Source organism: Arachis ipaensis, chromosome B01, assembly GCF_000816755.2.
Source record: "Arachis ipaensis cultivar K30076 chromosome B01, Araip1.1, whole genome shotgun sequence".
NCBI classification, from domain to species: Eukaryota; Viridiplantae; Streptophyta; class Magnoliopsida; order Fabales; family Fabaceae; genus Arachis; species Arachis ipaensis.
Genome location: NC_029785.2, coordinates 135,745,881 through 135,770,741, shown reverse-complemented (window position 1 = coordinate 135,770,741; position 24,861 = coordinate 135,745,881). Strand labels below are relative to the sequence as shown.

Below are 24,861 nucleotides of genomic sequence, written 5' to 3'. Positions count from 1 at the left end.
GACCTAAAATAATAAATTCTGATGATTCTTAATAATACTTATTACTAATACTAATTGGAAAAGTCTGGGCGGTGACAACTTTTTTAAATTCTGACCAGCATGTAACTAACAAAGAAAAGTGAGTCATTGGATGACATCTCATACCATTAAAATCATCATTAATGATTATTTAATAGCTACAAATTACAAAAATTACTTGCCCTAACACTCTTCGTACTAATTTGTGGCTTCTCATGATCAGGCATTTGCAAGAAACTCTAATCTTACAACTGCATTTTCAAGAGGGATTCTGGAAGTGAGTGAGAGTGACAAAATGGATAATATCAAGGCAAAATATTTTGGCAAGATTATGAATAATGGATGGCAATACCAATCTGATTCTTCAACAACGTCGTCGTCCTCGTCGTCTTCTCCGAGCAGTCTCACGTTTCATAGCTTTTCAGGGCTGTTCCTCATAACTGGAATTGCTACTTTGTTGGCACTATTTGTCTCCGAGACAGTGATTTGGCGAACACCAATTTCCATGGCCAAAGCATATAGTCGCAGATATTTGTTCTGCACTAGCTCTACTTCTGCGCAAACTCATCCAACAACCGATGATGATTCTATTGGAAAATAAAAGAACAAGGCACACACAGGAAGAATATAAAATAAAGAGGAATATATGTATTGAATGTATTTGTGTGTTGTTATTTTAAAATGATTATTACATACGTATTTATACATTTCTTTGACACTTAAATTTAATACATTCTAATAAACAAATGGTTTAAATTAAAACTAAATATAGATAATTTATTCAAACTATGGTTTCTATTCATTCTTGAATTCTAACCATCAAGTTTATTTTTAACATCCTTAGCTCCCTTAAACTTGATAATTTTCTGACTCCAATCATAATCCTTAACTTTTGAAAAGTATCATATTTCAGAGGTTTTGTGAAAATGTCAGCAACTTGATCAAGTGATTTCACATACTCAATCTCCACATGCATGTTCTCAATACATTGTCGAATGAAATGATACTTTGTTTCTATGTGCTTGCTTCTGTCGTGAAACACTGGATTCTTTGCTAGGGCAATCGCTGACTTATTGTCTATCATGATCTTGGTGGATTCAGCTTGCTCAAAATGAAGTTCCTTCAGTAGTATCTTCAGCCAAATTGCATGACATGCACATGCAGTGGCAGCAACATATTCAGCTTCACAAGTTGAAAGAGTGACTATAGGTTGTTTTTTTGAACACCAAGAAATTGCATTATTTCCTAAAAAGAAAACAAAGCCAGTAGTACTCTTTCTGTCGTCAATATCCCCAGCATAATCACTATCACAATAGCCCATTAATTTGAATTCATCTAAAACTGAATAAAACATGCCATACTCAAGAGTGCCTCTAAGATAGCGAAGAATTCTCTTGGCTGCCTTCATGTGGGTTTCTATTGGATTTTTCATATAACGACTAACTAACCAAACTGAAAATAAAATGCCAGGTCTGGTACAGGTCAAATACCTTAGACTCCCAACGAGACTTCTGAATAATGTTTGATCAACTTTTCTTACTCCTTCTTCCTCTTTGGAAAGTTTGACTCCACACTCCATAGGTGTATTGGTAGGATTGCAACCTAGCATGTTGAGTTTCTTCAATAGCTCTCTTGCATAAGCCTCTTGTGAGATGAAAATTCCATCCTCCATTTGTTTCACTTCAATTCCCAGATAATAAGACATTAGTCCCATATCACTCATCTCAAATTCTTGAGCCATTACTTTCTTAAATTCTTCAAACATTATTTGATTATTTCCTGTGAATATAAGATCATTCACATAGACACAAACAAATAACAAATTTTTTTTTTCCTATTTCACATAGAGTGCATATTCATGAATACACCTAGTGAAACCATTATCTTGAAAATACGTATCAAGATGATCATTCCAAGTTCTTGGAGCTTGCTTTAGTCCATATAAGGCCTTTTTAAGCCTTAACACCTTATCTTCACAACCCTTAACAACAAAACCCAAAGGTTGTTCAATATAAACTTCTTCCAGAAGATTACCGTTCAAAAAAGCAGACTTCACATCCATTTGATGAATTTTCCAGTTGTTCTGTGCTGCAAGTGACAACAATAGCCTTATCGTCTCCAAGCGAGCAACTGGAGCAAACACCTCATCATAATCTATTCCTTGTTTTTGTTTATACCCTTTTGCAACGAGTCTTGCCTTATACCTTTCTACATCACCTTTAGAGTTTTTCTTAACTCTATAAACCCATTTGACTCCGATAGTCTGATGACCACTTGGAAGTGATGCAAGTTTCCAAGTGTTGTTCTTCTCAATTGCTTGAATTTCTTCTTCCATAGCTTGTATCCATTTCTCATCTTTGATAGCTTCTTTAAAACTTAAAGGCTCATCATTGGAGAGTAAACACAATAAATTTTCATCCTCTAGTATTTCTGTTTGCTTATAGAGATCAGGAAGACTTCGATATCTGTGAGGGCCTTCGCTTGAACTAGAGGATGGAGATGACGATGATGATGCTAGTGGGGTTAAGGCTGGTGTTGAAGGATCGATTTCGCTTTGTACTTCTTGCATCGGGGCTTCTTTTTCCTCAAAGTAAGGCAGAAAATCATAAGTGACTTCATTTTGTGTACTCCGGTCCCACTTTGCATTTTCTTCAAACTCAACATCTCTGCTTATTATTACTTTATTATTGATGGGATTGAAGAACTTGTAGCCTTTAGTATTCTCCTCATAACCAATAAATACAAGCTTTTGGCTCCTATCATCAAGTTTCGATCTTTCTTGTTCAGGAATTTGGACATATGCAATAGATCCAAATACCCTTAAATGTGATACATTAGGCTTCAAACCACTCCATGCTTCTTGAGGTGTTATATCTCTCAAACTCTTGGTAGGTGAGCGGTTTGAGAGATAAACCGCACATGCAACTGCTTCTCCCCATAACTCTTTTGGTAATGACTTACTTTTTAACATCGTTCTTGCCATATTTAGAATTGTCCTATTCTTTCTTTCAGCAACTCCATTTTGTTGAGGCGATCTAGGAACAGTTAGGGGACGTCGAATACCATGATTTTCACAAAACATCTTAAATTTATTTGAAGTGAATTCTCCACCTCTGTCAGTTCTAAGAGCTTTTATATCATAGCCACATTCTTTTTCAACGAGGGCTTTAAACTTCTTGAATGCTTCAAATGCTTCGCTCTTTTGCTTCAAGAAATAAACCCATGTTTTTCTTGAATAATCATCAATGAAAAGCAAAAAATAGGCGCTCTTACCAAGTGACAAAGGCTTGATAGGTCCACAAACATCCACGTGGATAAGTTGAAGTGGCTTGGTAGCTCTTGATTTGGACTGCTTTGGAAAACTCTTTCTTGAATGTTTTCCAAGTAAGCAAGCTTCACATAACTGATGAGGATGATCAATTGTTGGAATTCCTTTAACCATCTTCTTTGTTCCCAATTCTTTGAGCCCACCAAAATTTAAATGTCCATATCTCATATGCCAAATTCATGGTGGATCTTCAATACATGACTTCAAACATATAGCTCCACCGCTTCTCATGTTTAACAAAAACATACGATTTCTTGTCATAGAAACCTTAGCAATAAGATTTCCATTTTTATCTCTAAGCCAAAGATAGCGATCTTCCATGACTATCTTGCAACCATTCTCCATAAGTTGCCCAATACTCAAGATATTATTCTTCATCTTTGGGATGTAATAAACATTAGAAAGAATCTTATGACTTCCATTCTTCAGCTCGAATAGAATCGTCCCTTTGCCATTAATCTCTACTTTTGATTCATCGCCAAAACGTACGTGTCCTTTTACGTTGGTGTCGAGTGCTACAAATTTACTCCTATCACCTGTCATATGGTTGCTAGCTCCATTGTCAAGATACCACGTACTATCTTCAGAATTTTGATCTTCCTTGAGCGTAAGGAATAATGTTGGTTCTTCAACATCTTCACTGTGCACAACAAGTTTATTTTCTTCTTCTTTGGATGTCTAACACTCCCAAAAATAATGTCCATCCTTTCCACATGAATAGCATTCAATGTGTCTTTTGTCAACTGTTCTTCCTCTTCCACGACCTCGAGAAAAATTTTGATTTCTTTTCTCTTGAGAATAATTTTTCTCATCTCTTCCTCTTCCGTAACCACGTCCTCGTCCTCGTCCATGGCCTCGACCTCGTCCTTGTCTTCCATTTTCGTTGGTTTCTCCTCTAGCATTCCACGAAAATTTTGCCTACAAGACATGCTCCACACGTTCTTGCTTGCCTTTATCCATTCTTTCTTCATGGGTCCGTAAGGAACCATTCAACTTATCAATGGACATAGTATCCAAGTCTTTAGACTCCTCAATGGCTACCACCACATGGTTAAATTTTGAGTTTAGAGAACGAAGGATTTTTTCAACAACACGAACATCTTCTAATTTTTCTCCAAGCCTTTTCATTTGGTGTACTACTGTCAAAACTTTGGTGAAATAATCCGAAATGGATTCAGTCTCTTTCATCATTAGAGACTCAAACTCAGCCCTTAGAGTTTGAAGACAAACCTTCTTCACCTTTTCAACTCCTATGACGGAATTTTGAAGAGTATCCCAAGCTTTCTTTGCGTTGGTTATATCAGCAATTTTCTCAAACATATCATCATTCAAGTCTTGATGAATGATAGTAAGTGCACATTGATCTTTCTTTCTTTTATTTTCTAATTCTTCCTTCTGAGCTTCTGTTAGCTTCTCCACATTTTCTGGTTCTACATAACCTTTCTCAACCATCTCCCACACTCCTTGAGCACCGAGAATTGCTTTCATTCGGGCTGCCTAATTGTCATAGTTGAGCTTAGATAATTGTGGGTATTGAAAAGATAAGGTAGTTCCTTTTGACGAAGACATTTTATAAGTGGCTCTGATACCACTTTGTTGAAAAATAAAAGAACAAGGCACACACACGAAGAATATAAAATTAAGAGGAATGTATGTATTGAATGTATTTGTGTGTTGTTATTTTAAAATGATTATTACATACGTATTTATACATTTCTTTGACACCTAAATTTAATACATTCTAATAAACAAATGGTTTAAATTAAAACTAAATATAGATAATTTATTCAAACTATGGTTTCTATTCATTCTTGAATTCTAACCATCAAATTTATTTTTAACAGATTCTTCAACACATACAACGGAATCCGTTTAACATTACTGCATACATTCCATCACTCCTTGGTTAATTGCAAAATTAAGTCTAGTTACATGACCAACCATTTTTGTAAAATATAATGATTTATATATTTACATTTTGTTTTCAATGTGTGTTGTGTACAAGTACTATATTTGATTGATGTAGGTTTATGTAAATTTTACTGATGTATATTATATGTAAAAACTGATAAAATATCCAAAGTTTGATATGTTAATTAACTATTCGCAAAACATTGTTGACTTTCTAAAATTTTTGTATACTTATTAACAATAGTATTCAAACTCTGGTGACTATTTATATCAAAATTTATATACTAGTTTTTTAAATGTTGTTTAGAGATATATTAAAAAAGTAACTAATATTGTTGAGTTTGAAAAACTTGAATTATTATGATAATCAAACATTATTAAAATATTAATTAGAAAATTGTTAAATCATTATTTGTTTCAAATTGTTTGGTTGATGTGTGTGTTAGTATGCAAGAAATAAAAAGAGTTTTTTATTGGGCCAAAGTTATATAAACCCAAATTGATAAATGAATTAATTTGTTTTGTGTCAAATCAGATCACTCAAGTTGCTGAAACTTGAATAGGAGATAAGCTCAAATCTCAAGCCCAGTTTGATAAAATAAAATGATGAAGAAAGTGATCCAAGAAAGTCATACGGTGATCACAAAACAAAAGAGGTCCAATTTGATGATGCACTCTTCGGTTACCTACTCTATTGGTTAATGGAATTCAAATTACATTTTAATTGATTTCTTTTCTTGGTAACTAAAACTCACAATTCAATTTCATTTAATTGTACATTGAAAACTTTGTCTCTTCTATTTCTTTTCATTCGGTCACTTCAATAAAAAAAAAAAAAAGAAAATACAAGTTATTAAAGAAAGTAACAGTGAAGTTATGAAAGAAGAAAAGGCTAGGTTGACGATGGCTTTTGAAAAAAGAAGATTCGAAGCATGGCTAGATCTTTGTCATTGAAGGCAAGATTTTGAAGAAGAGTTTCAAGATTTTCCTTGTCAAAAATAGAAGCAATCCACCTCTATTAGAGAGAAAGATCTCAGTTGCAAAAGCTCACTTCCATTTTTGTTCATCAGAGAAAGAAGGTAGCCGCCGAGCTACACATAGGAAGAAGCAGAAATGGAAAGCAAGGAGCTGTCCAAGGTCAGAGGTTCATCAAGGGTCCGAGTTCTTTCTTGGAGCCAAAGTCAAGATTAAGGGCTTAGAGTGAAGGAACTTGATGAGAAGGGTTGAGAGAGGTACATGCATGTTGGTTTGATTTTGGCTTTTCCTCTCTCGTCTCTCTGTCCGAACCGCTGTTGTCTCTGGGTTGGAGAAGAAGGTGCTTGGTTGAACCGGTTTCAACCTTGAAAGCCTCCCCTTCTATAATAAGGGTGAACGGCCAAGGGTTGAGATCAAGAAGAAAAAGCACAGAGTTCTCATAGCTACCCTAAGCTAACAAAGTTCTTCTCCTTCAATGAGTTTCATTTTGTTTTCTTTTCTTTAGTTTTGTCTGTCTGAGTCTCATGGTAAAAGACAAACATGGTGAGGTTTATAAGAAAAAGCCAGTGAGAGGAAAAATGCAGAGAGAAAAATTAAAGAAAAAGTCATAGATGTCTCAGAGTTTCTTTGTACATCTGTATGTTGTGTTTCATGATCCTGTGGAAATTCCCTTGTAAGTTGGGTTAGTACTTTGCGGTTGAAAGCTTGGTAAGAGTCCAAGTCAAATTCAGATTTGGGGATAAAATATGGATTTGTCTCAAATAGAATTGGGTAGATTCTAGGGAAGAATTGATGTTTGTAATCTAATGATTATACTGAAATTTCGTCACTGTTGTGATGGAGACTGGATTATAGTTGAATCAGGATACATTTGGGTGTGATTCTCTCTTTCTCTTTTACTCTTATTCTGTTTTTGTTGCGTTGGAGACAAAAATAAAAAATATCTCATAACCCGTTACGAAACAAAAAAAAATGTCTCTTGACTTGTTATGAGACAAAAACAAAAATATCTCCTGAAGTTCCTTTGAAAAAGTAGAAATTAATATTGAGCAAAAAAGAGCTAAGATTCAACCCTCTCTTTTCTTGGCCACTGATTACCATCATATATTAATTCAAATACTAATTTATTTTAGTAATTAATTTGGAGGGTAATTAAAAAACTCAAAATTAAAATTGATTATAAAATTGTTTCTCAAAATAGCTTTGCTGATGAATCTTAAAATGATTTTTTTTTTTTAACTTTTCTTTTATGCTTGACATTATGTACAGAACATAAGTAAAAAAAAGTTTAAAAATGATACATAATTTAATTAATTTAGTAAATCAATATTCAGTATATTTAGTGAAATCTCATATATCTATCTCTTTAGAGTCGTTTTGCTAAGAATTCAATATTTCTTTAACTAACTAACAATCAACTACCTGTAATAGATGAATCAAGATTTAAAAATTTAAAAACTATACTAACTAATTGTTAATTGAAAAAAAGTTGATTTCTATTTTTTTTTTCTTTTTAAAAAATACGGTTTAATTTGATATGATTTGAATGTGTAAGAATATTCTCAATTGGCCTAGTTAAGTGAAAATGACTAGATCCAGTTGGTTTGATTATTTTAATTTCTTCCACCATGGTTTTCCACTCCCTTTTTCGTCGAAAAGTCGATAAAGACTCGCTTTATATATGAAGTTATGAACGTTATACATAATCAGAATAATTAGCTAGGCTTGAAAACTTTGACTCCATTGGAAGCTAAGGAATTGAAGAAACTTAGTTCTCGTTATAGATATGAAGAAAGTTCTCCACTATTTATTTTTTTTAAAATAAGGAGCTCAACACAACTAAAAGAGCAAACAAAACAATAATAATTTTCTCTTTATTTTGAAAGATTCTTTGATTTTTTTTTCCTAGCCAGACGCATTCCAATATTTGAAAGCTTATTTGGCACTATTCATTCTTTCAAGAAATCGTACACGCGTTTCTCCAGAATACGCGTTTTCTTATCTTTTGTCACATAGAGCCATAATAACGTACGTACTCCTTGTTGTTTTATGCATAAACTTGAACAATGGATTGATGGAATCCACATTATTTTGTTTATTTTATGAGAAAGTATAGGGAGCCAATGAGCTAAGCGTACAATGTGTACAATGAAGGTTTGGAAAGTATTAGAGATATTATTATTAGTGTTACATTATCTTCTCAAGTTATGTTTTTGGGATGAGTGGTTTCGGGACATGGTATAAGAATTCTAGATCCGGAAGGTCAAGGGTTCGAACCTTGGTGAACCCAAAATTAGCTTTTTATAACATGTGATGTTTATTATTCCTGGTATCCGGATGGTTATCCCTGGAATCTGGATGCTTATTCTGCATAGTATAGGTGATGTTCATTTAATTCATAAACCAAAGATTTAGCCCATTGTACACATTATACACTTAGGCCATTGACTTCTTAGCACTACTCTTATTTTATTCTGGCCATGAGAACACTCAGAAATTAAATTTTATGGTGCCTATAATTTAATTCTTAATTTTTGTCTAATTTATTTTTTATGATAATCTTTAAATATTTAATAATTATTTATTTTTATATTTTTAAAATTAAATATTAACTTTTAATTTTTTTTAATAAATTAGACAAATATTTTTAGACACCATAACCGTATTCCAAAGCGGCTAAGCCATTGCCGTTGATGTATGTAATGAGGAGACAAACGTACAAAAGAAACTTAAATTAGTAATATATTTCTTATTTCTTTTCTCTTAACTAAATAGGTAGATTTAATTTAACCATTAGGCTTTTCTCAAGATATTCATTCTATGTGACAAGAATATACCTATATTCTCGATTAGGAAACTTTAGTTTAAAATTCAAATTACGATCATCAACCTGATTATATATTACATGCATTGACTACGTTGTTTTGATTCTCAGTTCAAATATAAGAAATGACCTTGTTGGTTGTTAGGATAACGGCGCTGTTGAGTCAAGCAAATTAAAGGAACTCGCAACCTCTTAATTGAGTATGGGGAGACTATGCCATTTGAGCTATTATTCATTGACAAATTAAAGAAAATTAACGTTAGTAAAATATAGAAAGAATACTAGACAGTGAGCAAAATTTATTATTTTTTGTTAATAATTAATTATTAATATTTAAAAATATAGTTAAAAATACGTTGTTAAATTATTTTTTTTTAGGTGTCTCTACGTTGTTAAATTATTAAATTAAAAGAATTAAGTTAATATTTAAAAATAATGATAAAAAATAATAAATTTAGATAAATTCTTTAGTATTTTTTAGTTTTATATATAATGCATTGACTTGTAGAAAATAAAACTGTTGACAGCCTGCTCGGAATAAACTTCACAAGTGTTCAAACAATTAGCGGTTGAACAAATCTCCCTATGTGATGAGGAAATGGTCAGCAGTCAGCACACTACAATAACCTTAATTGTTGAGGCAGGAACTTACATTACATATCCAATATATTGAGTGAATATTAACTAATTAGAAATGAGCAATGCTAGGAACAAAAGGGTATTAGCCAAAAATCAGCCAAAATACTTTTGGTGAATTCAAAATCTCTACGAGTTAATAAATATGGATGTTTCTTCTGCTAAATATCAGAATATTTTTTTTTTATACTAAATGGATGTTCTTTTATATATTTTTCGAATTTTTTTTGTATTGCAAATGTGAATATCTCTATTTCTTTAAGAATTTCATTTTTTTTAAGTTTTATAGATATTTAATTATTTTTACTAAAATATAATTGGATGTTTCTTTTGTTAAGTATTAGGATGTTTTTTTTTCATATTAAATGAATGTTTTTTTTTTATTTCTGTAATTATGTAATTTACCGTCTCTTTAATCATCAAAACGGCACATAATATCCCAAAACGCAAAGAGTAACATCTTGACGATGCTGCTACCGTGCCTTGTTTCGATGAACCATTGTCCTTTGATGGAGAATTTAAACCCTCGTTCATCACCACCATCTTCTTTTCACTCAACCCTCTCACATATTCCTTTTTATTTGTATTCCTCACAGTTTTTCTTATTGGCTTTGAACTTGAAGAAGAAGAAAAAGAGGTATCACTCATCACTAGAATTACATACCACAAAACACACGTACAAAGTGTCGCCACCGATCTACCAAACACCGTCAAGAACACCAAAATCAATATCATAATAACGATGGGGACGAAATCATCATTGTTGGAATACGCAAATCGAACGACTTGGAATAAACCTTCTTCCTTCTCTCATCGAGTTCAGCTAGAAGTTTCCAAAACTTGTCTAATCCACGTGTTGAGTATGGATTCTTGTCGACGGTGGCGAATCCGACGAATCAGATGTCGGTGATAAAAGAGGAGTGGGTCGCGGTGGGGAGGCGGAGAAGGTCTGACGGTGAGAGAAAGAGAGGGGTCTGTGTGTGATTGTTGGAGGTGGGTAGGTTAATGTGAGAGAAAAGAGGAAGGTTTTTATAGGTTTTAATTAGGTTTACTTAATCAATTTTAAATTTTGAATTTAAAAAATTTAAAATTAATTATTAATATAAATTAATGTGATTTTGTTTAGTTTTTGGCCGGTAACCTTTTGGTTCCATATACTTTTCCATTAGAAATTCTCCGCATATAAGCGTTTTTTTATAAAGTCTTTATAAGTGCACATTTTTTTCTTTTTGCGTATGTTCTTCTTTCTCCTCTTCTTCTTCTTTTTCTTTTCTTTCGTTTCTTGACTTCTCTTTCTCTTTCTTCAATCATTACTGCACGTTTTCACTGCACCTTCTTCTTCTTCTTGCTGCACGTTCTTCTTTCTCTTCCTCTTCTTCTTTTTCTTTTCTTTTCGTTTCTTGCCTTCTCTTTCTCATTCTTTAACCGTTACTGCACGTTTTTACTGCACCTTCTTCTTCTTCTTGCTGCACGTTCATCTTTCTCTTCTTCTTCTTCTTATTTTATTTCATTTTTTACCTTCTCTTTCTCCTTTTTCATTTACGTGCTTTTCTCTCTGTTTTCTTTCTTCGTTATTATCGATTTCCATTATTTTTTGACATCAAACTCTGAAATCGTTTTTGAAGAAGAAGAAGTAGCAGAAGATGAGGAGGAGAAAGAGAAAGAGTTATGAATTATGCATAAGGTGTACTTCAACGAATTTTGGGTGTATTTCTTAAATCCTTTGGGTGTAGTTTTTGTAATCCTTTGGGTGAATTTCTGTAACTGTTTGGGTGTATTTCTGTAATCCTTTGGATGTATTTTGGTAATCGTTTGAGTGTATTTCTGTAATCGTTTGAGTGTATTTCTGAAGTTTCATTATCTTCAAATTTAGTAAGAAACTCGTTTTCACGGAAGAAGAAGAAGAATCATTTATAATGCATGGTGAGTAGCGCGCTTTGGAAACAAGAAGTGGTTGAATAACGTGCATTTATTTACTCTTAAATGTGGAAGTGTGATGCGTGTTTTCTGTTAGACTTGTGCCAACTTGTAAGACTTGTAAGGTAAAAAGACTTGTAGCAGACCTCTTAACTATTTTTTATTAGTTCTCTAAATTTATTAATTACAACCAATGTCTTGCGGAGAAAAAAAAATTAAAGAAGGTGCGTGGTAGCTAGTAATGGCGGTGAAAAGATTTATAGGTTACTAATGGCTAAATAAGTAAATAATCAACTCGTCTATTAAATATTAATAACTAACAAACAACATTAAGTCTCAGAGAAAAAATAAAAAAACAACGCTAAGTGGCGGTAAATGTAATTTGCTGTGCTAGTCGATAATTATTGTTGACTTTTCAACATGAGTTATAAAGCTAATTGACATGCAATTATAGTATCTTCTTCTAGCTTTTTACTAAGGCAGTAAATATAATGTGCAAGTTGACTTAATTAATTATCACAATAGGCTATTGAGTTACAAAATGAACATCTTTCATACTATCTAGAATAATCATCCGAGTACTAGCGATAATAAACATCTTCCTAAAAATTTAAACTGATTTTGGAGTTCATCAAGGTTTGACCTTTCGGATCTAGATCTCTAATACCATGCATGATACCACTCATCCAAAAAATTTCAACTGATGAGAAAAGGTAACACTAATGATTATATCTCTAATACTCTCTAAACTTCCATTATACAAATATTCCATTGGCTCCTCATACTTTTCCTTTTAGAAACCTTAACGCATACGATACGCACTGGGATATTCGATGTGGGGTCAGCAGTACACGAATCTTGTCCCGGTCACAAATGTGTATGAGTAATTTCTTTGTAATGCTTATTGTGTTTTTTAGTAATGTAATATACCGTACCATATTGATACTATATAATAAGCAAGACGTAACCAAGGCCATAGTGTCCATACACATTTCTCACTCTAAACATGGGAAAGATAAATTACTTTGCCTGCATTATTATTCAATCTTGGTATCTTATGGTCATAATAACAGTTGCTGAGTTTGAAAGTGTTGACTCTTCTGTTCAACCACTACCACTCCTAGGAGGAAAGAAATTGATCATTGGGATACCCTTTAAAACTGGTTTCACTGAATTCGTGGAAGCCAAGCTGGATCCTACAACACTCCAATTGGTCCACGTCAGTGGCTACTCCATTGATATCTTTTCTGCCACGGTTGACTATATCAAACGCTACTCCCATTTCAATGTCTCTTACGATTTTCGACCATTCATCAAAAATGAAACAGGACAAAGTGCTGGCTCTTATGACAAGCTTGTTCAACAGGTTTTTAAACACCAGGTTAGTAATGGTTACTAGCTATAAAAAAAATAAAAAAAAATTCACGTATAATTATCTTTTATGTGAAGTTATTAGTTGAGAATTATCAGTTTTCAACTAATAATTTCACGTAAAGATAAATTGCACCTGAGAAAATAATCTTATTAGTTTTGTTTATTAATGTAAATGAATTAAAGTATGATGCGGTGGTGGGAGACGTATCAATTGTAGCTGAGAGAACAAGGTATGTGGATTTCACGTTACCATATGCAGAGTCAGGTGTGAGGATGCTGGTGCGAGTTGGATATGGCGGCCGCGGTCTAAACATGTGGATATTTCTGCGGCCATTTAGTTGGGATCTATGGTTGTCCATCATTCTAGTATGTGCTTTTATAGGAGCTGCAATACGATTCATGGAACGTCGTAACATTCATAATAATAATAATAGTCATGAAGAAGAATCTGCACATGGTTCTCCACCTCCCCAACAACTCAAAGGGATATCAATATTATGGCTTCCAATTGATCAACTCTTCCTTCCTCAGAGTAATTATATTTTAGTAGTTTTCTCTTAAAATTCACCTAAAAAAAAAAAAAACATCCAATTCGGCCACTGACTCCCTATGCCAAAAAAAACATTGACTTTTTTTTAGCACAGAGACTTCGCTGTCTTTCGAGATAATTGTCAGGACTGTTTTGAGTTTTTCTCAAATTAGATTCTTCTTTTAAAATTCATTCTACACAATAAAAATTGAACTGATTTCACATATTGGAGCAGGAGAATCAGTAGGCAAGAATTGCTCCAAGTTTGTATTGGTGGTATGGTTGATATTGGGATTTGTGTTGATGCAAAGCTACACGGCAAACTTGTCATCCATGTTGACCGTGGACCAATTGCAGCAAAGCTATCCAAGTGTTGATGATTTGAGAACAGGTGGTAGCAACATAGGGTACCCAACGGATTCCTATCTATCTGAGGTTCTGGTTGACAAATTCAAGTTCGATAGATCAAGGCTAAAGAATCTGACAAAAATGGAAGATTATCAGAAAGCTTTAGACAAAGGAACTCCAAAAGGCGGCGTTGATGTTATATTTGAGGAGATACCATACATCAAGATGTTCCTCAAAAAATATGGTTCCAAGTATAACATGGTTGGGCCTCACTATCGTACTGATGGGCTTGGCTTTGTATGTAAATTAATCTCCATTTTTTCTCTCTTCTCTTTCCATCAACAACTTTATAGGCACGTGTATTTCGTTTCTGAGTTGTGACACATTTTTTGCATGCTTTGCTATGTGTGTTTTCTTTTTCAGGCGTTTCCAATTAACTCCAACTTAACATCTTACTTTTCAAGAGCTATATTGAACGTTACCCAGAATGACAGTTTTATGCAACCGATTGAGATGAAGTATTTTGGAAGCAGTAACTATGATTTCGAAGATGATTCTTACCAGTTATCAACGTCAACATCATCAGATAGTACTCCTAGCCTTAACTCACAGAGTTTTGCGGGCTTGTTCATCATCACAGGAATTGCCACATTTTTAGCTTTGGTGGTTTCTGAAAGCAACATCTGGAGAAAACCCGTAACACTAGCCAAAGTCTACAGTCAAAAGTTTCTTCTAATGTCTCCTAGTTGGGCAAAATCTAAACAATCTATGGATGTTTCTACAAAGCAAGGGAATAAAATATGTTCTATCAGTGAACCAAATAGCATTCCTGAAAGTCCATCAAGGTTTCCAAAGTCTAATCTTGCTCTAGACACAGTTGTATAGATGGTATATTAAGTATTAACTTAATCATAGGCGAAGTTCTTTTTATGTCACTCTTTATTTGACAACCAGCTCTGTGAATGGTGAAAGAACAGAAAAGTATTAGATTATTGAGGAGTTTATCATGTGTATTATATATTTCAAGTAGTGGTTATATCATATATATATCATCGTGTAAAACTTGAATATAATTAAGTTACGGGACAATAGAGACACCTTTGTTTATTTTTAACGTAATTATGATAGATATGTTTACGATATACTATAAGTTTCATTTACACCGTCATTTAGTCAAATTCATGTATTTAAATATTTATGTAAAGTTCTTTTCCGGGACATTGAGATAGGGACACAGAGACACAAAATTGTGTCTGACAGATGAGACATGGACAGAGACATTAGACATTGTATTCAGAGACACTGAATTAGTGTATTTTGTGTCCATCTTGACAGAAAGAACACAAATATACTAACAAAAGACACAACTTATTTTTTATTTTTTCTTTTATTATTCTTGTTAATTTTTTATAATTATATCTTTTTATTATTATATTTTTCTACTCAAATTTTTTAAATGAAAAAAAAAGAGAATAAATTAGATTTTTATAATTTATTCTAGTTTATCACCAAACAAAATATAAGAACAAAAAATTTTGTATCTCTCTTTTTTGTCTTGTTCTAATTGTCTTATCTTATCCTCTTCTTAGAAACAAACGCAGTCTGGCATAGTACATAAAAATTAAATTCATTTACTATTTACTATTGAGATAATAATTGAAAACCAACTTTTTCAAGTAATACTTAATTACTATTTTTTTATTGGTAAAAAAAGTTCTTTGACAAAACAGTTAATATTATAATGATAAAACAAAGTGAAAGCCTCACAAGATTATCCATCATATTTAGTTCTTTTAATCCTATCTAAATGCCCAATTATGATTACTACACATAGATTAAGAGTATTTATATTTTTAATAAATTTAAATGAATGTACAAAATCATAATTAATTATTCAGCTTTTATAACCTTGCACCAGTTAATTCCAATTTCCAATGGTACAAGCGATTTCTTCATATTAGAAGTGTGGGCACAATGACAGCGAGCATGTTATCATATCTTTTCACAAAACACACCATAAATACACGTAACCATATTATATATGTACTAATTTTATGTACAGATCTCTTATTTACTCTTTTTTTTCCACATTAAAAGCAATGATAAAAAAATAGAAAATAAAATTAAACTTTATAGCATAATAAATTTGTGAAGAGAAAAGCGAATCTGGGCTCTATAACACTTGCTTAAGCCGACGAGTGAACTGACCACTCGACCAACCCAAGTTGGTCATAAAAGGGTTATTTTACATATACGAAAATGCACATGCTACAAGGTCCAAGGATTGAATAACTCATATTTAGAAGCCGAGATTCGAAAATATGAGAAGCTATAGCTACGTATTGATGATCGAGTAATTGTATATATTTCAATTATGTAAGTGATACGCACGGTCAAAGAACTCTTTTGATACATACCAAGATAATGGCGTGCCATCGCCCAAGATTTGCACATAATAACACGTCTTACATGAATCCCAGCAATGGAAACTACCAAAGAACTACTCTCCTCCACACTAATGAATAAACTATATTTCTTAAGAAACAAAGAGGAAGATTTTTACAACATCGATTTTACATTTTCCGGGTAATGGAGAACCAAGCCAATACCTATGGTTATACACAATCCTAGCATGAATCCTTGCCGCAGTGGAACATTAAAACATCGAATAGTTACTCACCACTGACCATAAGTGACTGAAAAGGCTCTCTCTTTATTTCCACGACTGTTGAGAAGTCCCTGCTCAATGGCTGCTTCCAGGGTTCTCCATCCATCTGCATATAGGAATTCTTCCACTCCCCACCTCTTACTTCCAATCGAATAGCCGCTGCCTGAAAAAAAAAAATCAACAACAACAAAAACAAAGGAAGAAAAGAAATCAACAGGTTGACATATTTTATTAGCAATGTACAAGACGAAACTGAAGGTGGTCAGGTCAACACAAATGCAACATAACATGAGGTTTTCAGAATCGCAACATAGTGGTCTGCCCACATTTGCATTCGGGTGTACCCCTGAACTTCACCATGAAAGAATTAATAAATAGCAATACCTGAGCAATGTGCTTTGCAGAGATCAATTCAACCATGACAAATGATGCATGCCACCCTTGCTTTAAACCAAATATTTCCAAAAGGCCATCAGCAACGTCAGCTTCAACAAAGCCTCTCTAGAAGAACAACAAAAAAGCCCTTTTAAGAAAAAGACCCTTAAATTTTGAAAAAACACAAGTAACATTCTCATTAAGCTTATATTAAGACATGGGTCAGAACAGCACTGTTGAGTGTTGACACATAATCACCAAAGTACAGGAAATGAAAATATCAGATGGGTTTATATGATGGGATTTTTTTCCCTTGTTTTTGTGGTGGTAAGGGAGGAATTATTCACATTGCTAACAATGACAAGGCTAAGAGACAATGTAAATTTGTACACCCTAATGACTTAACCTTATATTAAGGTGCCAGGCAACACAAATACAATACCTTTTCCAAATATTCTGGTTTGAGTTTACCCCATGGGTCTCTTCCACTTCCATAGCTATGAAGATTTAGGGCAACTATTGCTCTTACACTGAAAGGAAATAATGTAACCTTATCATGCAAAATGAACAAACCAAAAACTACAAAGAGAGATTGGTACTTCAAATAATTTAGAATTCTATGAATTGAAACGGGAGTTCAGAACTTCGACGAGGAAAAATGCAGAGTAGCAACAACTAAAATGTGGTGAAACACAACGATATTTCAAAATATTTCGGAAGCACTAGCAAAAATTATACTACAGGTATGGATATGAAGAAATGCACCTTGAAGGGATCGGAACCTGCTCCCACTCCGAGCAATTGACCTTTCTGATATGCATCCGCAGAATGTTTTTAAGACCCCTGACGTAAGGATTTAAGGAAACATCCATATATCAAATAGTTTACTTAAAGCAAAAACATACATTTAAAAAAAGTGCAATTCAAAGAGGAACATACATATGAGGAGTCCAACAAATTCTAGCCCACTAATTGTTCCAGATCCTCTTTTAACCACAGTTCTCTCCGTTAAAATTTTCTCCAAATCTACCTTAGATGACATTACATAATGCTACATGGCAAAGAAAACATTTCTTTTACCACTTGGAGACAAACTTTGGTGTATATAATATTTTTCATCGAAGTTTATCTCAAAATATCAGTGAAAATATATTCTATCATCCAGCAGTTTTGAACTCCATAAAAAGAAATGCACTACACCCAAACATCATAAATCCAAAGACACAAGTCTCATGAAGACCCAGAAGTTTTAAGTCAAACTGACCATACTGGAACTCTAGAAGACTGGAATGACTGTTCAACTGCAAGTATCTAACATCTTATTTCTTCTTTAGTTTTGGTGGATAGAACACAAGATTACAACATTATAGCACAGACAAACTCTGAGAGTTGAAAACCTTTTGGCAACTCAAACCCTAGTTTGTTTTACAAAAAGAAAAGAAGAGACAATTCTAGTACTAGTAAAATAATCATTCTCTTATCTAAAGAAATATTTGTTTCATATTTAAAAGCTGTTGCATGATTTTTCTTTTTTTCTTTTAAATTTATCAGAAGAAAAAATTGTTGTAGTTGGTGTATCTTGCCTTAAACCTGGATCAGTTGTGCAAGGTGTGAAGAACCAGCCCTGGGTGCAACTATAACCAGAGTATATGATCTGCAACCAGGAAAAAAACAAAAAAGTGAAAAAAGGTTCTAAAATCTTTTATGGAGTAAAATCTGTTATATCATTTTGACAAGTCAAAGTAGCCATTGGACTGTTAACATCAACATACAAATGGGGAAAAAAGAAAAGATATAGATTACTAATTTCTTGCTAAAAAAATTGTACAATCAATAATACTTAATTAGAAAGAGCATCCAACAGCTCAAAAGTTAATACCTTGTTTGTTATTGGACCACTTGCAATGTAAGGTTTTTCATTACGTAGATGATGGAAGCCATAAGCCACTTGGGCATCCATTCCTGTAAAATATAACAAGACATTCTAAAATTTCTCACAAATATAAATTAGATATTCAATTGAGGCATCTAAAATGCTTTCTATCCTAAATCAACGTCCTATCCCAAGAAATTTATAGCATTTTAGGTTTCTTTATCATGCACATGCAGACGGATGATGAAAAGCAAAACATCCACAGGTAAGACATTTTCATTTCACTTCAGTGTGACAACCCCAATGATGAGGTCACATCCTGCTTTAACTTCTGATGGCATTATTGCACAAAAAGTTGTAGGACCAAAAGCCAAATATATATTGCATGTGTACCATGTGTAGTAACACCAAAGTAATCTAGAATATCTGAGTACCATGCAGAGAGTAGTTTGGCTACAACATAATGTTCCAATTAACATACAGTAATACTCATGAAGTGACTTGATTCTCAAATCTCATTGATTAATCGTAACTATTACCTAATTAATTAAAATGTACATGATGATAGTATGACACCAACTCCACAAATATTCATTTCAGTCAGCAGATGATACTGCTGTTGAACAGATTAAAGTACCTATGCTGAAGTAATTGTAGAACACGCCTTCATAACTTGTCATTTTCTCGGGCAGTTCTCCCTCAATTTCCATGCCCTACAGAGACAAGATACGTCACTCATATTAGAAGTCAGGGGAGAAAAAATTAATAAGTTATGTTAATAAAAGGGGTAATGAGAAGAAATAACTGAATAAAAAATCAGAAATATTCATCAGAGCAAGTTTAATGGAAACAAACATTCGGGACTGACAAGGGAATTCTGAAAAAAATGACCATAAAAAACTGATGTCAATCTCTTCCATCGTTCCACCCTCGCTAAATTTTCTATTTTTCTTGAATTGCACAAGATGAAGTGCCCCACAGTATTTCATTTGCAGAAGTTTTAAACGTTGCACTTACTTTTTCGGTTGCAATGTACCAAAGGAACACATAAGAGTTAATCCCATAATGGATCAATTCATACGATTTCTTATTCAGATACCTCAAGCACAAACCATAACAGTTCCTCACCCAATTATTTGCCAGAAAACAATTTTTTTGGTCAATATCACTGTGACCACTGAAGCTACCATACTTTGGTTCTGAAACTATAAAAGATTAATTTTAGAGGGAAAATAATGTTTTTGAAACTATTTTAGGGACCAACAACAACCATAGCTACCGTCCAAAAAGACCCTGTAATGGCTACTTATATTAATGAAAGGGACAGTAAGCTATAAAGCTATCTCATGATTATTGTATAGTAAAACATGATATATTAGTTAAGCCATCTAAACAAACACCATATAATCTAATCATGAAAACTTACATTGCCAAAGAATATATTATCTTTCTTAAATATTCATGAAGCATATGCATTTCAACCCAATTACCTAGTACACAAGGTATCATTGCCACTACAAAAAGCAGCATAGCTAATTTGCAACATGGTGCTAAGATAAATGAATGGTGTCAAAAACACGGCCAAAACCTGATCAATAGTAAAATCTTCTGTATGTTTCAAAGAATGTGGGGGGTCCATAGGTGTGCCATCTGGCATTGAAAGTGAAACTCGCCAACTGTGTTGAATGGACAAAAAGATAAATCAAATTCAAATATGAAATTCATAGCAAAGAGAACCAACTATAAATATTTCTCCATTTAAAATAAAAACTTCTGCATGTTTTCTAGTTCATCCATCTTAAGATAGAATATGCAAAGTGCATATAACATGAGCTAGAACTTGATATAGTACAGAAGTACAAAACTACAAATCAAGTCTAATCGATCATAGCAATGCCAGAACATAAATCCCACAGGCCAGTACCTCCAGGCATTAGACTATGACACACTTCATAAAATTACTTATTTGCAGAGAACTACTTGAAAGAGTCTACAATATGATAATGTCATACTTGAAACTCGGAGCTTAAAAAGTTACAGCTTACCTATCCAAACGATGAATTGGTCCAATACTAGCTTTGAGCAGAGTTCTTTTAATAGCTGATTTCCAAGCAAAAGGAAATGAACCACCCTGATAAATATCCAAAAGACTGATTAACATAGTAAACCCAATATTCAATTAATCTATAATTTCCAAGCATATGAATGCTTACCCAATGGAAACTCCTAGACAGGTCATTTCCTGTACCAAGAGGTACGATAGCCACGGGAGGAACTGGCTCTCGACCTTGATTGCGAAGTTCTATGAGACATCCTAATACCCAGCCAACAGTACCATCACCTCCAGCAACCTGCCCAATCATCGAGATCCACCCTATGTGACTGCTATTTTACTAATATCTAAACTTGGTATGCACAATTGCCATGGTGGCTGACTAGCACCAGATCACACAATCACATTGTATTTTATCTTCCATTTGAAAACCAAACATCTCTTGCAAATCACACGAATTTTTTTTCTGCTTTAATACAGAAGGAAAAAAAAAGAACCACTAATTCCTCTAATTAGAATAATATCTCAAATTTCTGAATTAAGTATGCATAGTGAGAAGAGAGCCATGCACTATAGCAGGTACTATGAGGTAAAAATAGTCGCAACACTTCATGCAACTAATTCAGTTCACCGAAAATTAAAACTAAAAAACAACGTCATCATACACTCTGCATTTAAACCATGTGAAATATATCGCCTGTTATAGACAGATCCCTATCAACATACCAAAACCCTGATTTTTTCACGAGTTTCTTTGGCACAAGTATCACCAATAGCAGCCAACATCTCCAGGCAACCCAATCCATACCGTACAAACTCATGAGGCTTCACATCTGATAGGTCAAAAACCTGCAATGTAAATAGAACCAACCTAACATCAACCAATCATGCATGGAAAAACACCAGCAGCACAAACAGGACTATAGAGACGATAACAGGTGCGAAAATCGAAAGAATCAATTAACCACTACAAAATTCATTGATGCAACTCGAATAACGAAAACACAACAGAGTATGATGAAGGAATCTAAATGGAAAACGAAACTTCCTTTCTCATATTCAGTCTCAGTTGTAACAGTACTTCTATTACTAGATCTTCAACTTTTAGCAGATTTTTCCCCCTCTATGATTTTCTCTGTTCACCGACGGGTTTATTCAGAGAAGCATCTAAAAGCAAGCAAGAGAAGAATAAGAAGAGAGAAGAACCTGTTCGTCGCTGATGAGTTGCTGGAGCCTCTCCTTGAGAGCGGGACCGTGGCGGCCACCGCTTTTGGGATTGATAAAGACGACCATGGGAGAAGAGGGAGGGGAGGAGTCGTCGTCGTTGGTGCGGGAGAGGTAGCGGGACTCGCCGGCGGCAGGGTCCTGGAGGCGGATGGAGTCACGCATTGCGAAGCGGAGGTACTGCGGCATGGCAAGTTGCTTCTTCAAGTCTTCCTTGTCAATCCGCATCCCGGAGAGGCCGCATCCCCTAATCGACTCCACAATCGACGACCTCACCGCTATCTTGTTGGTATCTCCCGTCGCCGACGGCGGTTCCATCTCCTTCTTTCTCTCTCTCACACACTCTGTCTCTTGGATTCGATTCTTGTGCGCGAAACTTAACTGCTGGCTTGGTTGGGATTTCTATTCAAAAAAGAAAGGAATTTTATTTATTTATTCAGTATATTTGTTTATTTATGTGTGTCAAGACAACTAAAAAATAATATGCATTAAAAATAAAAATAGGAAAAATGGCTATGGTGGCTGCGTGTGTGTGTGTGAGTGAGGGTGGACAGCGCTTTCACTTTCCGAGGATAGGAAAAGTCCCAGTCGTGGAACGGTGGTTTTCAGTTTTGAGAATAAAAGGTTGTGGACTTGTGGTGCAACTTTGCCGTTCAGGAATCGCCTTTTTTTATATAGGGGAAAAACAAATGCCCTTCAGCGTCAAAATTATTTACGAAAATGGGCGTGGTGTTGCCCCAACGGCTATTTGTCTATCACTCACCCAAGCACCCAACCAACACGTTCCTCATCATTGCTTTCCATTAATGTCATACCGTATTACTAAATATTTTTTTATATACTTTTTAATTAACGAATATTAAGATTTATTGGCAACAAGTCTTTTTTTTAATCTCCTTTTTACTCCTTGAGTTTGGGCACGGATGTGATTTTGAATACTAATTAATAAATTGAGAAATTTGAAATTTAATTACTTTTTAGATTTATGTAGTATAATTCATACGTAAATATTTACTTTTTATTTTTTTTATTTCTCATGTATTATTTTCAAATACAGTAAAGCCATACCTCTATAAATACATAAAACATAACAAATTTTAGTACATCCATTAGTTCATTTGTTCATTTTAATAAGTGTTCAACAATTAAATTTTATTTTTTGCATATAATTTATTAGTCAATAATAAATTTACAGAAAAAAATTCAACCTGCAATAAATTAATTTTTTATTTTTTAAATAGAGAAATATTGTAATCAATCAATCAACATAAATGGACCGAAGACTTTTATAATCCTATCAACTAACACCCTTTTCAAAAAAAATTTAACGAATGTAATCTATGGCTAATTTTTTGCATATGATACCTAGTTTAGTGTAACGCCGGGTTATGAAATTTAGGGAAATTTTACACTGTTGTGACAGCAGTTAGCTGACGGAAAGAAATCAAATGGTCTGATTTTTTGTAGGTGAGAAGAAATACAAATCGGATTGTCCGATTTGTGGCAGATGTATATATGTTTGCAAAAAAATTGGACCCACCGATTTTATGCATGGAGAGTGAAATTTTTTTTGTCCAAAAAAATCAGATCCACTGATTTTAAAGGACAAAATTTTTGCTGGACAATGAAATTAGACCCACCGATTTTCGGAAGACAAAAGTTTTTTTGGCAGGCTGTTCTACTAATCGGACTGTCTGATTTTAGTGTTCAAAAAAATTTGAACCATCAAGAAAGCTGTCGGACGGTCCGATTTCAGTTTCATATATACCCAACCCAAAACCGAGCTATCCACTTCATCTTCTTCTTCTCACACTCTTAAAATCTCTGAAGTTCGCCTCTGTCTTTCTCTTCTTCTCTATTATCATGGATGATAGAGTGAGATTAAAAGTGTATTATCATGGCTAAATTTTATTACAAACATATGAAGGAGTGAAATTTGTGTGTGAAAATCCATTAGATATTATAATTCCATTCACACTGTCATTTGAAGAATTAAAATGTGTGATTTGTGAGAAGATGAGTTCTCAAATATATAGGAAAGTATCATGTATTCTGTACAGATATCCTATATCTATATTTGGTGGGTTCGTTCAATTTCAAACGAAATACGTGACTGATGAAGCGAGCATGCAAGAAATGTTTTCAGTGTATCTTGAAAGTCAGTCCCGAATTTCGTTCATCGAACTGTATATTGAGTTCGAACAATCTGCGGCGGACCGAGATATTGAATTGGAAGATTACAACAGTGATAGTAAGGAAGAAGAGGTCGTTGATCCGGGTGTAGATGAAGATCAAGATGACGATGCTATGGCGACAGATGTGGCGGATGTGACAAATGCACTAGCATACCAACAGCCGACTTTCATGCAGTCGTTGAATTTGGAGGCCACACATGCACCAGAGTTTTCTCAATATGTAAATGCAGATATGTAATAATTTTAAATTATGATTTATGCATAGATTTTGAGTTTGAGACATATTTAAGGCACATAGAGTCATAAGTAAAATATAACATATAATTAGTAATTGTTTAATTTTTAATTATCAAGTAAACATGTATGTTGAGAAATTTAATATTTCGCATTCTTGTGTGATTATTGACTTATTAAATATCATTTGATAACCTAATTGATAAATTTATTAACTTTTGAATGATTTATTCTTGATTTACTGATCATAGATTTTATTAGTACTAATTAATTTATTTATTATTGTACCTATAATCTTAATAAAAATTATTACTATATTAATAACAATTTATAATAATTAATTTATTATCACACGTATTATCTTAAAAAAATTATTACT

The 24,861-nt window shown here is 33.6% G+C and overlaps 4 protein-coding genes across 5 annotated transcripts in view; 2 read left to right on the top strand and 2 right to left on the bottom strand.

Annotated features, from left to right (window-relative positions):
• LOC107641941 (glutamate receptor 2.8-like) overlaps positions 1 to 756 on the top strand; it is a 2,957-nt gene extending 2,201 nt beyond the window's left edge. The window contains exon 4 of the mRNA XM_016345314.2: positions 242 to 756. Coding sequence (XP_016200800.1) covers positions 242 to 619 — 378 coding nt within the window. The 3' untranslated portion in view covers positions 620 to 756. The remainder of the gene's footprint in view (positions 1 to 241) is intronic.
• Positions 4,265 to 4,834, bottom strand: LOC107615599. Its single transcript, XM_016317652.1, has one exon. The coding sequence runs from the start codon at positions 4,832 to 4,834 to the stop codon at positions 4,265 to 4,267; it is 570 nt and encodes a 189-aa protein (XP_016173138.1).
• LOC107641909 (glutamate receptor 2.5-like) lies at positions 12,593 to 14,905 on the top strand. 2 transcript variants are annotated; one of them, XM_016345302.2, is made up of 4 exons: positions 12,593 to 12,990; positions 13,167 to 13,515; positions 13,748 to 14,157; positions 14,284 to 14,905. In XM_016345302.2, the coding sequence occupies exons 1-4, from the start codon at positions 12,616 to 12,618 to the stop codon at positions 14,743 to 14,745; spliced, it is 1,596 nt and encodes a 531-aa protein (XP_016200788.1). In that variant the 5' UTR covers positions 12,593 to 12,615; the 3' UTR covers positions 14,746 to 14,905. The 2 variants fall into 2 exon arrangements, with proteins under 2 accessions (XP_016200788.1, XP_016200791.1); XM_016345305.2 differs by having other exon boundaries at positions 13,748 to 14,161; positions 14,284 to 14,420.
• Positions 16,201 to 22,696, bottom strand: LOC107641928 (diacylglycerol kinase 7). The gene is made up of 12 exons (XM_016345308.2): positions 22,036 to 22,696; positions 21,556 to 21,678; positions 20,990 to 21,127; positions 20,822 to 20,907; positions 20,365 to 20,452; positions 19,414 to 19,489; positions 18,783 to 18,865; positions 18,487 to 18,557; positions 17,669 to 17,746; positions 17,346 to 17,433; positions 16,913 to 17,029; positions 16,201 to 16,691 (listed from the first exon to the last, which is right to left on the bottom strand). Exons 1-12 carry the CDS (start codon positions 22,369 to 22,371, stop codon positions 16,533 to 16,535), a joined length of 1,443 nt encoding a protein of 480 aa, XP_016200794.1. The 5' UTR covers positions 22,372 to 22,696; the 3' UTR covers positions 16,201 to 16,532.